Genomic DNA, 15,708 nt, shown 5'->3' with positions numbered 1-15,708 from the left:
CTGAAGAAGATGTCACCATTGACTTCAACTGTATCGGATTCGATTGCTACAAAGTTTAAAATAAAATAACTAAAACACATGTTCAGCAAGTCAATGCATATTGTGTTGCTTGAATATATCAAAAACGTAATTTGATAACAATTGGGAACATTTTCTTATTTATGACAAATGTATGTGACATCGACCCCATGAAGTTATTTCAGTCCCTTGATGTCAATGCTAACCTGTATTACAGGTTAGCATTGACTAATAAAATAATATCTGTGGAACCTAAATCACATGTGGATATCGTGAATGGACCGATTGTGGAAGACAAAGGAAACTCAGCAGATGAACACAGGTCAAATGATGGCAAAATATATTATGCATTAATGTATTGAAACATATTCTTAAATCTGCTAAAATAACTACTGAAATGTGCAGTTTTTTATCAAGGGTTGGTTGTATTGTTACAATTATATATAACCCACTTTAAACATCTTTATGTGCTGCTGTTTCTCAACCGTCACATCTTAACTAAAGTATTTAATCTATCTATGTTGGGTTGACCTGCCTCCTGCTTTTGAATGTTTTCAATAAAGTTGAGAAGTTAAGAAAAAGCACTCAGCCAATAGGATTGCCGCGTTGCGTGTCCTCCCGTCACGTGTCAGCCGGCAGTATGGCCGTCGACCTGTAGTCACAGGGAGCCGCTGCTGACACACGGGAGGAAAAAGTTTGGTGCAAACATGGCGGCGGTGTTTCTCCTGAGACAGTCTCTGGGCAGACTTCCTCCGGCCGCGGCCCGACAGCTGCTCCGCCGTCACTACCACACCGAGAGAGGGGTCTACGGGTACCGACCCAAACACACCGAGCACGAGCTGCACGGCGCGGGGCTCAACCAAGGTCAGTGAGGAGTTAACTGTCTGCATGAGGTGTCTTCATCACCTGAGAGGAAGAGGAGGCTGCTACTTCCGTGTGTCTGCCTGAAACGCGTGTCTTTATTCGTGTTTGTTTTGTCCTTTTAATAAGCACTTTACAGTCTCATTTCTTTGTAAACGTGTCATTCAGTCACTCAGATGGAGTTGTTAGAGTTCTTGTCATTCTTGTTGTTTTGTTGTTGTTGTCACTTTGACGGCTGACAGCCTCTCGCTCTGTGCTCAGATCATGGTGTGGCTCGGCTGGTGGAGGCTTACAGAGCACATGGACACAAGGCTGCTAAAATCAACCCCCTACTGCCGGTTTCTGACAGTGTCCCAGAGATCAACGTGCTGAGGGGCAGCATGACAGGACCACTCAACACCTCCGGTAAATAACAGCTGTGGATGGACACCTGCGGAAAACACACAACACACAGAGGGATAATGACAATATCTACAATTCATTCCAAGTTATGTTTCCTTATACATGCAGAGGCCCAAAGGGTCAGGGGACTCAGGGGACCCAGGGGGCTCTGGGGCCAGTAGTGTATGAGTGTTGTATGATAGAGAAGGTGCTGCACATAGATGCACTATCTGTGACTGCTAAATCTCTACTGGAAAGCCGTTTGAGTGGTCATCAATATTAGAAAGGTGTGATATAAACACAGACCATGTAATCCTCTTGGAAAGCAAATTAAGTAGCTTCAGAGAGACACAGAATGAGCATAAGGAGACACAACCACAAAATACACAAGAAGGTACAAAGCAACCAGAAAGCAAATACATGATCACAAAATGACATAAAACCACCACAAAATTACACAAAATTACCAGAAGAAGACATAAATTGACCACTAATAGACACAAACCACAACACAATGACACAAAGTGACCAGTAAGACACAAAGCCACAACCACAAAGATACACTAAATGACAAAGATGTAAAAAAATAACACGTCTGTGTCTATACAGCTTTTATTTTCAAACTGATGAATTCACGTTTATCTTAGTTGTGCACTGAAGGAACTGTTGAGGATTTTAGCAATTAGCCTACAGCTTCCAAAATGTTTTATACAGTATAATCAGCTAAATCTAAGAGTATGAAAAGTAAAAGTACTCGCCCCTTTGTTATATTAATTGTATGCCGTGTCCTGGTTGTGTACTCGCCGTGTGTTCAGTTCTTATTGTTTATCCCATATTTACTGGTCATGCACAGTTAGAGGCTCACATGTGGGTGTTACCACAGCTCACTGTGTGTGTCTCTGCAGGGCTGAGGCACTTTGGAAAGGCAGAGGCTTCACTGGAGGAGCTTCAGGCCTACTTAGAGGAAGCCTACTGCGGTCACCTGTCAGTGGAGACCAGCCAGCTGAGCACCCTGGAGGAGAGGGAGTGGTTCGCTGACCGCTTCGAGGAGCTCAAGAGGAAAAGTTTCTCCACGGAGGAGAGGAGGCAGCTGGCCCAGATCATGCTGGAGTCTCAGGTCGGTACAAGGACAAAGATGAGACTAAAAAAATCCAGTCTCACATGTCATATTGAAGTGTCTTTTGTTTTGTTGTCTGTGCATCAGTTTCTGTCTTTTCCTCTCACCTCCTGTAGGAATTAGACCACTTCCTGGCCACCAAGTTTGCTACTGTGAAACGTTATGGAGGAGAGGGAGCAGAGAGCATGATGGGCTTTTTCTACGAGCTGTTCCACCAGTCAGCCCACAGTGGAGTCACAGACATTGTCATCGGAATGCCCCACAGAGGCCGACTGAACCTCCTGACTGGCCTGCTGAAGTTCCCACCTGAGGTTTGACAGATCTGTAACCAGCAGCACACGTACAGTCACAATAATTCAATATTAAGGCTTTTAAATGATCTGTATTTATGTATAAATTAGTCAGATCTACATCTAAGTTTCAATTATATGTAAACAAACACAATGTATATTAATCAAGACCATAGACTGTGTTTATATATATATATAGATAGATAGATATAGAGAGAGAGAGATGGTAGATGTGTCTCCACTTCCTCCCAATATGCGGTGGGTTAAAGACATTTCATTTTGTTCACAAGAAGAATCACTGAAGACTTGATCAATAATTGTTGATTAGCATGAAGCTGGAAATGTTAATGCATTGATCTTAAAGAGTGCAGGTACTCATCTGTCAGACATGTCTGTACAAAGAGAGGCCGGCTGAGATCACTGAGTTTATAAAAGCACATGTTGGTTGTCAGGACTTTTGAAGTATGAAGATCAGGTCAGATCTCATGGTTAATTGATACAGAAAACCATTAAACTCCAACAGAGTTCCCATTCTTCCTCTTGCCACTGTAAACAAGTCACAGTTCGCAGTTAAAGAGTAAACACGGGGGAGATAACGTCAAACAACTCACTTCTTCCACCACCTTTATCTCTCCAGCTCATGTTCCGTAAGATGCGTGGCCTCAGCGAGTTCCCCGACAGCTCGCCGGCCATTGGCGACGTGCTCTCCCACCTCACCTCCTCTGTGAAGTTGGATTTCGGAGCTGGACACCCTCTTCACGTGACCATGCTGCCCAACCCCTCTCACCTCGAGGCCATCAACCCGGTGGCTCAGGGCAAAACCCGAGCCAGGCAGCAGCTCAGGAAAGAGGGCGACTACTCCCCTGAAGACAGCGCCCAGCCAGGGGACCAAGTCATCTGTCTGCAGGTACCTGGTCACAACAGACAATACACACCCACCAGAAGGTGAAGAGATCTTACTGATCTGTTGTCTGATACCATGGAACAGGGTGGATCCCCTGATCCTTCGCTGCTCCATGATGTCACCAAAATAGGAGTTTTGTTAATGTTTTAAATGAGAGACCCCTAGTGGCTGAAGTTACATACTGTAGCTTTCAATGGTTTCAAACATAAATCATAATTTTTGTTTATCCAGATCCAGGATATTTCAGAACCTTTGTATAACAGTGAAGTGGGATTAGAACCAACAGAGATTCCTGGATTCACACAAATCATGAATGTTGCAATTGGAAGGTCGTAACATGAGACCACCAAGATGCCCACACACATCTTCTGTTGCAGTACACTCCCTCTTGTGATAACTATCTCTTTCCAGCAAATAAACTGATATTATCTTTAAAGACAACTAATCAAAAGCAACAGCTGTGAAATATCATTTGAGTCTAAACAGCCTATACATTTCTTGAGTTGTGGACCTCCTACATGACGTCAGTTGAAAGCCTTCTTTATTTCCCACCCCTGATCCAGGGTTCATCTCTGAGGGTAACGACAGACCTCCTTGAACATACTACAGCAATAAGATTCTCTGTGTCACATTGTTTTATGGCTGAATTAGTACAAATGTAAAGCAGTGGGAGACTTGTGCAAAGCAAGGAGCTGTTAGACGTCTTCATCAGACCTTTCAAACATTGAGACCATCTCTGTTGTTCTCTTTCTACAGGTCCACGGTGACGGCTCTGTCGCTGGTCAAGGGATCGTTACAGAAACCTTGACCCTCTCAAACCTGCCTCACTACAGGGTCGGTGGGAGCATCCACCTCATAGTGAACAACCAAGTGGGTTTCACCACTCCATCAGAGAGAGGGAGATCATCTATGTACTGTAGTGATGTCGGTCAGTGACACAGATTAAATTATTTATTCATTGTTATTATTTACACACACTATTTCTGTGGTTGTCAAATATTATGACATCTCTTTTAAATGTCATCTCACAAGTTTTTGATATTGTGTCTTACAACCGGAGACTTGTATTTGTGTCCCAGGTAAGATGGTGAACTCCGCTGTGATCCATGTAAACGGAGATGATGCAGAGGAAGTGCTGCGAGCCACCCGGCTGGCTCTGGAGTACCAGCGGCGTTACAGGAAAGATGTGATCCTGGACCTGATCTGCTACCGTCAGTGGGGCCACAATGAGCTGGACGAGCCGTTCTTCACCAACCCAGCCATATACAAGATCATCCGGTAAGGTCAATTTCACTTACCGTCTTTATTTTGCATTATAACATAATTCAAAAATGTGTGTAACATGCACTGTATTTCTCAGGATTGGAATGTTGATCAGGGACTTTATTTTTAACCTTCTCATTAAGAGATGTTTAAATTGGGGTTTTGTTCCGTTGCTGCAGTGTTGTAACTGTGTGTAGCGCTATCGTTCATAAAGTTGTGGCCGTCCATGCAGACAGTCAGACCTCATAGTTTAAGCAGTTTCTCGGTTCTCTATCTCACACGAGAATTTCCCTTTCACTCGTTCATCTGTGTGTCTGTCACTGTGCGCCACAGTCATAGATTGAATGGGTACTGCTGGAAACGCTGCAAAAAAATTCCTGAATTCATCGTCCAGCTTGAAATGATACATGTTTTGGATCCGCACCAAAATTGAATGGGTTCTCCTTTGGTCTATTTCCCAGGCCTCCACAAAATGTCTTGGAAATCGCCTCAGTAGTTTGTGTAATCCTTCTTGGTGGAATTTCCTCTCTAAGCTTCTCCCATGGTTTTATCTAAATATATATCTATATATATATAGATATATATATATATACATCTCACAGAATCATACAGGAACAGTCCAAAAGATGAACACAAATTTATATGACAGATTAACACATTAAGCATCTCACTCTCCAGGACGCCTATAACCGAGGCCCCCCCCCCCCACACACACACACACACACACACACTAGGGTTGAAACCACTGACAAAGATATTTCAGAAGGTATTAGACAATATTTATTTTAGAAATACAAATTGGATGGATTTATAATGAAAATATTGTTGTTTCTAGTTAAAGATTTGATAAAAACCTACCATTACAATATAGAATAGATATATAAGCTCCAAATTATTCTTCCATCACTGGTGTAATATTATTGAGTAATTGTTGCTTTATTGCAGCTCCCGTAAGAGCATCCCCGACTCCTACTCAGACAAACTGATCTCCGAAGGTCTGATGACCGAAGCCGAGCGCGACCAGATCAAATCAAAGCACTACGGCATGCTGAACGACAAGCTGGCCAGCACGACCCTGTACAGCCCCCCGCCCACCAACCTGCAAGGTCGCTGGGGAGATCTGGTCGAGCCCCAGGAGAGAGTCACCACCTGGGACACAGGCGTCCCCGTTCCTCTGCTGCAGTTTGTTGGAGCAAAATCAGTGACCATCTCCGAGCCAATCCAGCTGCACAGTCACCTAGGAAAGACCCACGCACAGGTAAGGCCGTCGTCTCTTTCATATCTGTCCGGTTGTGTCGTTCTGCTGATGTTGCAGCAGCTGGATGATGCTCGGCTGCTTCTTTTGTGAACTCAGGCACGATTACACAAGTTGGAAGAGGGCACCAAACTGGACTGGTCCACAGCGGAGGCCCTGGCGTTTGGATCGCTCCTCAGTCAGGGTAGGTGTCGAGCAGAAAATAACATTGGATCAAATTAAAGGATCATTGAATTATCATTGCTGGCTTTCAACTGATTTCTTTATGTATTGTTGCTGCAGGTTTTAACATTCGAATCAGTGGGCAGGATGTTGGAAGAGGCACGTTCAGTCAGCGTCATGCCATGGTGGTGTGTCAGGAGACCAATGACATGTACATCCCTCTCAACCACATCAGCCCTCAGCAGACTGCCTTCCTGGAGGTAACACTCTTACAGTCTAAACATGACATATTTAACAGAATATTTGTTATTATAAAGTATAACTTTCTTACAATTACTTTACTTCCATCTATTGGAGATGTTCCGATACCGTTTTCCCCTTCAGACTATCTGGACCTTGTATGGAAGTTATGATTGCTTGTTTGGCCTGACTAGGTTTAATACTTTTAAACCCATATATACAGAGAATGAACGGCATATAGCTTGACCAAAATAAATATATCTAAGAAAACACAACAATCGCTTCCTTTCAAATATTGCCAAATAGCTGACATTTTAGCTTGTTCTGTCTAAAGCTACACTTCCAGAAATCACCTCTTCTTGGCCGCTCTTAAGACAGTACTTAACCGTGGCAGTATAATGTGACTGCTGAAAACCGCAGCTTTATCTGGGTGAAAACCAATATACTGTAAATATGTGGTATCAGATTGGCACTGAGATTTGCGTACTCGCAGCTGCCCAACCCGGTATTTTCAGGTGTATTTGAGGCATTTCTGCTGCTGGTATTGTAATCTCTAACATCTCTGATAAGAGTGCTTCCTTTCAAGTTGCATATTGTGGTGTTTTTTGTGTCGTCAGGTGTGTAACAGCCCTCTGTCTGAGGAGGCTGTGCTCGGGTTTGAATATGGTATGAGCATCGCACAACCAAAGCTTCTTCCCATCTGGGAGGCTCAGTTTGGAGACTTCTTCAACGGAGCACAGATCATCTTTGACACGTTTATCTCTGGAGGTAAACTTCTGACCATTCTCACACATCTAGTATTAAACTCAGTGTCTACCATCTTAGAAAGCATTTTGAATCTACATTTGAAACTCTGCCCCCAGGTGAAGCGAAATGGCTGCTGCAGTGTGGGATGGTGATCCTGCTGCCTCACGGCTACGATGGGGCCGGACCAGAACACTCGTCCTGCCATATGGAGCGCTTCCTCCAGGTCTGTGGAAGTGTCATTCTGCCTCAATGTCATATTAAGTTACTCGTTGCTTATTCGTTGTTCACATTAAAATCCAAATATCAAATACAAGTTTATTTATATGGGCCATAATCACAATTTCTCTTATAGGGCTCAACAAGGTTCTACATTATCTGTGATCAACCCTTGATTAGGAGGATTAAGAACTAACAAAAAGCTAAACAAATTAATGAAATATGAATAATTGAAACAAAAACAAACCTGGATGCCTCACATTGGCCACAGTATGTGAAACCCACATTTTATGGATACTGTGCTACTGTAAAGGACAATTTCACAATTTGTCAGGTGTGTCTGAAAACGTCAGTCAGGTCAGAAGATGACTCGTCTCTCCTCCTGTCCACACTGGCCATCAACAGATCATCATGCATAATGTGCTTTGAAGTGACGGTGATAAAATCCACAGTCGTCCTCCAGTGCAAAAATACACTGTGTTGAATAATATGAGGATAATACGCAGCTTCAGGAGCCTGGTTTAGACGAATCAAGTAGATCTCTGCCACAGCTACAGTCTCTTTCCCTTTTTGTGTTTCTTAGTTGAGCTGCAGTAGAAAGATGTTAAATGAAGAGGGACCATTTTAGTAAAAAGGCTTAAGCTGTGGACGATTATCTGCCTGATCTCTTTAACCTAGGTGGCCTCAGATTATTATATTATCCTCAAAATAATGGAAAAAATTAGTGAAACCTATTTTTGAAGCTTAAATTCTATGGGTCTGTGCTCTTTGGTATAACTATTACACTGTGTTCATGTGCTGGTGTGAAGATCTTATCAGAAAACATGCACCTAAGTATTTGGAATGAGAAACTATATTTAAGAGTCAAAATTACATTTTAAAAAGGGTCATTTTAGTCCAGGTCTCCTCTCTTCAGAAATGCAGTGCTGCTCAGAGGGTGTTATATACAGGACTCTAAGCAGGTATAATCATGAGCAACTAATGGAGATAATGGGTCTTGATCGGCCACCAGACAAAAGACATCACACGTAGGTTGTGTCCAATTGCACTTCCACCTCCATTTCTTCACCACTGTCCCTACAGTGGACACGGTCTTTTACTCTGAAGTGAACAGTAATTTGAGATTTCGGACACTTGTGAATCATCGTCATTTTGTGTCATTACTCAGAGATGAGGTGTCACACAGTGGCCATTTTTGAGTCTATAAAATGTGATGCTTGATTTCCTATTGTGAGAGTGTTAATAGGGTGCACACCATGGCAACTGTGGTTGGTACTGCATTATGGACATTTTTGTGGATACTAGAGAGCTTCCATATCACACAAAAATATAGTGCACTAATACTCTTAGTGGCCTTTTTATTAGTTACACCTGCACAATGATAATATAATAATACCTTTTATATAGCACCTTTTAAAAAAATAAATAAACAGGGCTTACAAAGGGCTTGACAGACAAAGCAGAGACGGGAAACTCAAAAATGTATTCACACTGATAAAAAGCAGTTAAACAAATGCAATAAAAGGATAGGATCATTAAAAGGACGTATAACTAAAAAGAGTAGGATGGTAAAAAGACGACGACATACAAAGTAGACGTTTTCCACATCAACATACAGATCCTTTAATTTAAAATTACAGATTCACACACATTTAGAGCAGGCAAATCAGGAAATGTTGGATAACAGACTGTCTTCACCAAGATATTTTCAGGAGGGAGGACCACCAGTCCATTTGTTGAGTGATGAGGGGGAATGTCAACATCTTATAGTTATCTCAGGTTCTGCAGTTTATTTTTCGGAGCTGAAAACTGAATGGCGTTGAAAATAGCATTACACACCGTCTTTCACAGTCCAGATCAACAAAACCACCACTCCTGGTAAAAATGATCACCGACAGGGGAGGTCTATTCAGAAAACTAATTCCCACCTTTATTACTGACCAACACACAGTGCTGGATTTTGAAAGGCATGTTTATATTGATATTTTAGTGCTGTTTTGAAGGCATGACTCTATCTCTGCTGTTACATGTTAACTGACAGGGAGGTGTTTACATGAGTCTCTGCTGCTGGAGGTTTCTTAACGGAGCGTCTGCTTCATACCAGCAGCAGTCACAAGTTGGTGTTACACATTACCTGACTGGTAAATCATCACTAACTCATCCTCTCTTGTACTTTTAGTTGTGTGACAGTAAAATGCAGGGTGTGGACAGCGACACCGTGAACATGGCGGTGGTCAACCCCACCACTCCCGCTCAGTACTTCCACCTGCTGAGGCGACAGATGATCCGGAACTTCCGCAAACCTCTCATTGTCGTCGGACCCAAGACACTGCTGAGATTTTCTGTGAGAGCCGAAACCACCGTGAAGAGCTTGTGCAACATTTTCTCTCCTACTTCTTTTATTGTCCAAGCTGGTGAACGGTGTGATTTCGTTTAACAGGGGGCCGTGTCCAGTCTGACCGAACTGGCACCGGGAACATCTTTCAGACCAGTGATCGGTGACACTTCAGCCTCTGCAGAAAGGTACATTTTTGATAACTGCACAAACTGCTCGGCTAAAACAAATAAATGTTTTCAAATGGTCTTTGATAGATGTGATTTTAGGTGATCTAAGTTAAGATCAGCAAGAGGTCAAAGCTGACAATTGCAGCAGGAACTAGAACTTCACTTATATCCCCACTAAGACCAAATAGTCGCCTGATGTGACCACGTTTAAATTCAGTAGATCTGGATTTTTATTCGGATCTGCACCAAATTTCACACACTCATATATATCAGCCTAAACATTTCTGATTATTTTCATCTAAATCAAGAAGCTCTCACAATGTTACAGATAGGGAAAAAATAATTGCTAGATCCACACTCAAATTTGAATGGGTTCTTCCCTGATCCGTAACGTGTGCTTCCATTGATTCTCGTGGAATTCCATCCTGTAATTTATGCTTAGTGCTGCTGACTAACAGATAAATTAACGGATGCTGAAGAAAGCACCTTCTTCATCCATGTGCATCACCTCCATAGCTACAGCACCATGACGATTAACAATGTCAATTATTTCAACCTTTTTGGCCCTGAATCCTAATAATTCAATTAATTTAGTGGATCTCGTAACTGTTTATTAGTCCTAACGGTTCTGCCGCTCTGCTGATGAAGACAACGTGGTGACATTCATAAACAGGACGTTTCCTCTGCAGTAGTGAACACAATACACAGTCGTCTAATGCTGTTCTGCTGCATCCTAAACTCACCTGGATTATTATAAGTCTTTACCTTACTGTGGCTGGCAGCGGTATCATCCAGGTAATCCTCTCTCCAGAACTCAAGTGAGATTTACTTCCTGCAGGTCACCCGCAAGGTCACCTTCCACAAACATGAATACAACTGGGGCTCGAGGACTTTGACTATTTGTTGTTTGCCACGGATGCAATAAACCTATGATGTCTTATCCCTCTCAGTGTCCAGAGGGTGGTGCTGTGCTCAGGGAAGCATTACTACGCCCTGCTGAAACAGAGGGAGGCATCAGCAGCAAACCAGAACACAGCCCTGGTCCGTGTGGAGGAGCTGTGTCCGTTCCCACTGGGGGCGCTGCAGCAGGAGCTCAACAAGTACCCCAACGCCAAAGGTAGAGTGACCTCGCACTAAGCTCCGACCTGCTGTCTGACTCACAGAGCTCCACCTTCACACCAGCACACGTAGTCAGTATACATGAGCCTTGACTCCAGCAGTTTGATTTGACACTTTTGAAGCTTTTCTAGTTCATTTCTTTAGGTTTTGTTAAGGTTTCGCTGCTCTCTAAGTTTCGGGCAGCTATGGGTTAGGCGGTAGAGCGAACGTCGGCCGACCAGGATGTCGGTGGTTCGATCCCTATCTCCTCTAGTCCACATGTCAGTGTTAAGAACCACAATGTCGTAACAGTTGTGTCATCAGTGTGTGAATAAAATGATTAAAAAAACACAGCATACAGAAGTGCTGTGTTAATGGGGGAAAGTGAGTTGTGGTGTAAAGCCCTTTGAGTGGTTGTTAAGACTAGAAAAGCTCTATATAAATACAGTCCATTTACAACAAGTAAGCCCAGGCTTCAGTGTAGCTTCACCTGAGTGATATGATACCATTTAGGACGTCATATCATTTAACCATTATTTAGTTCTTTATATAAAACTGAAGAATCTAGTGACATTTAAAAGACAGGGGGAAAGAAATCCTTTAATTTAAAGAAAAAAAAACACAAAGACCAAATAGTAAAAGAGTGTTTACAGAATTAGGATAAAAGTCTGATATAGAAGTTTGTTCCAAATATATATTTAAAACAGAGAAACAGATTTTTCGTTAATGGGTTTATTCCCTCACCCTTTTTTGGAGAAATCTACAGATATAGTTTTTAGACACTTATCTTTTAATTCTCATTTTTCATTATCTTGAGGTACAAAAAAAAAAAAAATGAATCCAGAAAAGAGCCACAGTGATCATACACCTTTTTTCCTGAGTATCTTGTTACAAACTGAGAGGGATATCTGTCTCTAGCGTGAGTCAAACTGGTATTAACTGGCTTCTGCTGCTGTACCAGTTCTCAGTGGCTGAGTGAGTTTCAGGCCGGACTTGTTGTGCAGCACACTCCAAGCTTGATGAACTACTGCCATCAACATCCTTCTCTTCTTCACCCACTAATCTTTGTCATTTCTGGGTTCTTTACTCTATTTTTCTCTTCTAATGAACTCACCACAACCACTGCCCATTAGAAGAATATAATCGGCAGTTTTCACAAATCCTGAAACAAGTCCCCTCTGGACCTGCCACATGTCTTTCTGGGTTTTTACAAGGAAGTAGTTTCTATTTGTGTTGATCAAAATGTTACGATGATCATCTGAGTCATCATCAAATTCAACATGTGCTCACAGCAGTTAAGCTTTTAAAACAAAAACAGTAACGAGGGATATTGAGACTTTTTTAATGCAGATTGAGCTTCTGAAGTAAAAGACAAGCTGTTAGACATGAAGCAGGTTGTGAAGATGTTTGTAAACTCAACTCAGAGCTGAAACGCCAAAATGCCTTTTCCGATTTTTATTTACAGATGATAACTCTAAAAATGATTGAAGATTGAAACCAACTTAAAAGAGTGTTCTGGAATATGTTTCTTTTCTGAAAACCTTTGCTTAAGGTTTTACCTCAGCTTACATTGTTCTCCGATCAAGAAAAAAAATAAATGTATTCAACATATCACTACAGGTTTGGTCCGATCTCCTTCTGTAAAAACACTGTGAATCACCTCCTTGTTTACTGTGTATTATAATCAGTTTTCCCTTCGTTTCTCCACAGAGTTTGTTTGGAGTCAGGAGGAGCCTGAGAACATGGGCCCCTGGTCCTTTGTGGCTCCCAGGTTTGAGAATCAGCTGGCCTGCAAGGTGAGCTGAGTTTGGAATAACAAAATCAACATTGTAAAGCCTGGTGGTTTGTCAACAACAAACCGTGTGTAAAAAAACTCACAGCTCTTACTCCTCTGTCCTCCTCAGCTCCGGTTAGTGAGCCGGCCCGCTCTCCCTACACCTGCTGTCGGCATCGGGACGCTGCATCACCAGCAGCAGGAGGCCATCCTCACTGGTACCTTCTCCTAAGACTGGGAGCTAGAACAACCAGTACACAAGCTTCAGTACCACACTACACCACACTTCTGCTGTGGTTTTTCAGCTTTCATCACTAAATGCTTGAAGCTGCTGCACTGCAGATACATCAGACTGTTAGAAAATGTGAACGGCTGTGAAACTAATTGGTCAATAATTTAAGGAACAAATCAAAGTGTTAGAGAGATGACGTTTTTGGATTGTTATATTTGTACACGCAGTCAAACCAACTTTTTAATTGTTGCGTTTTTGTGGTTTGAAGGCAAGGCCTATTTTCTGTTTACTTATTTTCCCCTTTCTCTCATTTAACTTGACAGTTTCTTTTAAGACTTTATGGTAAGAAGAAACACACCTGCTAACTAAGTTTGAATCTGGATCAAGGCCTTGTAGTAGAAACACATTTAGCCGACCATGGAGTTTGTAGCACTGGGGATTGTTGGATCCTGCCTGTGTCAAACCTGTAAGGGCTCCACACCTCAGGAATCGAAACCATTGAATTGTGTCATGCAGCTTAGGTGGAGTTGTTACTTTATTTTACTGTTGTGAACAGAAAGATATCAGGGTAACTTGGTAGACATCTCAGAGCATTACCCTTAAACTATTTATAAAAGAATGGCAGTATTTTAACTGGATTAAATACTTCAGGAGATGAAATGTTTCTCAAAATAACAAGATTTGTTACCCCTGTGGTTGTTAAACGATTATTCTATCAGGAATTAACCTGTGTACATTTGATGGTACAAATTTGGGCCAAGAGGTACTTGATTATTTAAATTATTTAATCACAGTTGAAAGTGGGACTTGAGTTCAAAGTATTGGCATTAAAGGGCTAATGTAAATATACTAAATCAGAAGATCAAATGGAAATATTTTTCAATAAATCTATTTTCCTGTTCATGCATTGTGCTTGAGTTATTTTTGTATCGACCAGTCTCATTAACCCTTTACCTAAAATAACCGCCTATATTAACAATCAGGGATATACTGTGGGATTGGGTGGGAAGTATATGTACTCAAATTTTGCACACCTGAGGCGAAAGCGCAAATTCTGTGCGAGCCGCCGCCTGACTGTTCACACAGGGAGCCATCCAGGAGGAGGTTTTAGATGCTGGCTTGCCTGTCCATGGAGCCGCGTGCGGTGACATCAGCAAATGTCCCTACTATGCTGCCAAAATGAGTAGGTTTTTATACTTCTCTTTGTATGCATCATGCTGCTATGAGGAACTGTTGTTACGTGTAATGAAAGTCCCTTCTTTTTGTTCTGTTCATGCTGAAATAAAGTGGATTCACTTGGTCTGACTTTTTCGATCACATCTTTATAAAACACCTCACTAGCTTCACACTACAAACTCTATGGGGCTGGGGAAATGTTTTTTGAGAGAAGATTCCAGATTCATTCACTAGACTGGCACTCAGTAGAGCTCAAAAGAGCCGTATAGGTTCATCTCTGATCCATGCAGCTTCCTTCTACCAAGTTGTGTGGTTATTGGACCAGTAATTTTATTACATAAACCTTTTGACTGACAAATCAGAGATGAAAACACAACCTCCTTAGCAGAGGTAATAAAACCTCCACCCATTTGTCAAGGAAATGTCACTAACATTAATAATTATTAGAAACACAACAGGAAATTGAAAGTAGAATGAAATGTTTCTAGAATATCTAAATAGTTGAAGGGTAATTTTCTGTTGCTCGACTTATCAATTCATTTATTAAAAGCTAATTTAATCATTTTTTTCAAGCATATACTTGTTTCTCCAACATTAACTGCAACAGCATCCCAACATGTGTCATTTTTTCTGTGTTGTCTTTATACAACATGTGCTGAGGATCATACAACTCACTGTAGTTCTCCACTTCAATTATTAATTTAATGTCATCCATGTCGAAGAATGTTTGCTCCGTTCAATGTCAGGTGTGAGGGTAAACTACGTATTCTGCACTCAAGCCTATGTAGAGAATATGCCCCCCCCCCCCCTCTCTTTCTATCTTTATGACTGCTTGTTTGTTCGAGTGGATGGGCAGAGGGGAACATTTAATAATGTCATTGGTAAAATTGGTAAAATTAAAACTCCAGGACAACAGAAGGGGAATGCAAACTATGGGATGCATATTTGATCATTTATATCATATAAAATATGTTTAAAATCATTTTTCAGTGTGTTTCCTGGCATGATACGCTCGCGACGAGCGAAAAAAATCACTTCACGGAGCTAGGCACACTTGGCACGGCGCTTCATTGTCTGATTTGAACAGCACAAAGGATTGGCAGGATTTCACCTAGTAATGCAAAATATCTTACACTGTTTAAATTTGTATTAATTAAATATAAAAACATAAAAAAATTAAATTTAAATAAAAAAAATAAAAAAAAGTTGCACGCCAATTCCTGCGCAAAGGCAAAGGCCCTGCGCAAAGGGCTTCTGCGCAGGATGTGTGCAGTAGGCTTCTGCGCAGGATGTGCGCAGTAGGCTTCTGCGCAGGTGAAATGAATTGATAAGACTGACTTACGCAAGCATGTAGCCGCCGCCGCCGCCCCCCCCCCCACAGGAGATTTAATCTTTGTCTGTGTGTGTGTGTGGCCGGCGCTTTCCGGTTCTTCTCCGCACTACGCTGCCGGTGCGAACAGCCCAAGTAT

The 15,708-nt window shown here is 41.9% G+C and overlaps 1 protein-coding gene and 1 long non-coding RNA gene across 2 annotated transcripts; one reads left to right on the top strand and one right to left on the bottom strand.

Annotated features, from left to right (window-relative positions):
- The first annotated feature begins 643 nt into the window (after positions 1-643).
- Positions 644-14,363, top strand: dhtkd1 (dehydrogenase E1 and transketolase domain containing 1). Its single transcript, XM_062389862.1, has 17 exons — positions 644-882; positions 1,141-1,284; positions 2,166-2,377; positions 2,494-2,688; positions 3,305-3,574; positions 4,328-4,499; positions 4,651-4,849; positions 5,780-6,092; positions 6,189-6,273; positions 6,372-6,511; positions 7,109-7,259; positions 7,355-7,461; positions 9,634-9,798; positions 9,895-9,977; positions 10,910-11,076; positions 12,768-12,853; positions 12,962-14,363. Exons 1-17 carry the CDS (start codon positions 726-728, stop codon positions 13,061-13,063), a joined length of 2,748 nt encoding a protein of 915 aa, XP_062245846.1. The 5' UTR covers positions 644-725; the 3' UTR covers positions 13,064-14,363.
- Positions 958-2,239, bottom strand: LOC133955171 (uncharacterized). The gene is made up of 2 exons (XR_009920850.1): positions 2,126-2,239; positions 958-1,309 (listed from the first exon to the last, which is right to left on the bottom strand). It is a non-coding gene; the product is annotated as an uncharacterized LOC133955171 (long non-coding RNA).
- Positions 14,364-15,708: the final 1,345 nt, after the last annotated feature.

This window comes from Platichthys flesus, chromosome 6 (assembly GCF_949316205.1).
Source record: "Platichthys flesus chromosome 6, fPlaFle2.1, whole genome shotgun sequence".
Lineage (NCBI taxonomy): Eukaryota > Metazoa > Chordata > Actinopteri > Pleuronectiformes > Pleuronectidae > Platichthys > Platichthys flesus.
The sequence above is the reverse complement of the archived record's forward strand: the minus strand, read 5'-3'. Positions and strand labels throughout refer to the sequence as shown.

Coding starts and splice junctions, on each gene's coding strand:
- dhtkd1 (XM_062389862.1), top strand. CDS start 726: ATGGCGGCGGTGTTTCTCCTGAGACAGTCTCTGGGCAGACTTCCTCCG. Junction 883..1,140: donor CGGCGCGGGGCTCAACCAAG/GTCAGTGAGGAG, acceptor CTCTGTGCTCAG/ATCATGGTGTGGCTCGGCTG. Junction 6,274..6,371: donor TGGATCGCTCCTCAGTCAGG/GTAGGTGTCGAG, acceptor TTGTTGCTGCAG/GTTTTAACATTCGAATCAGT.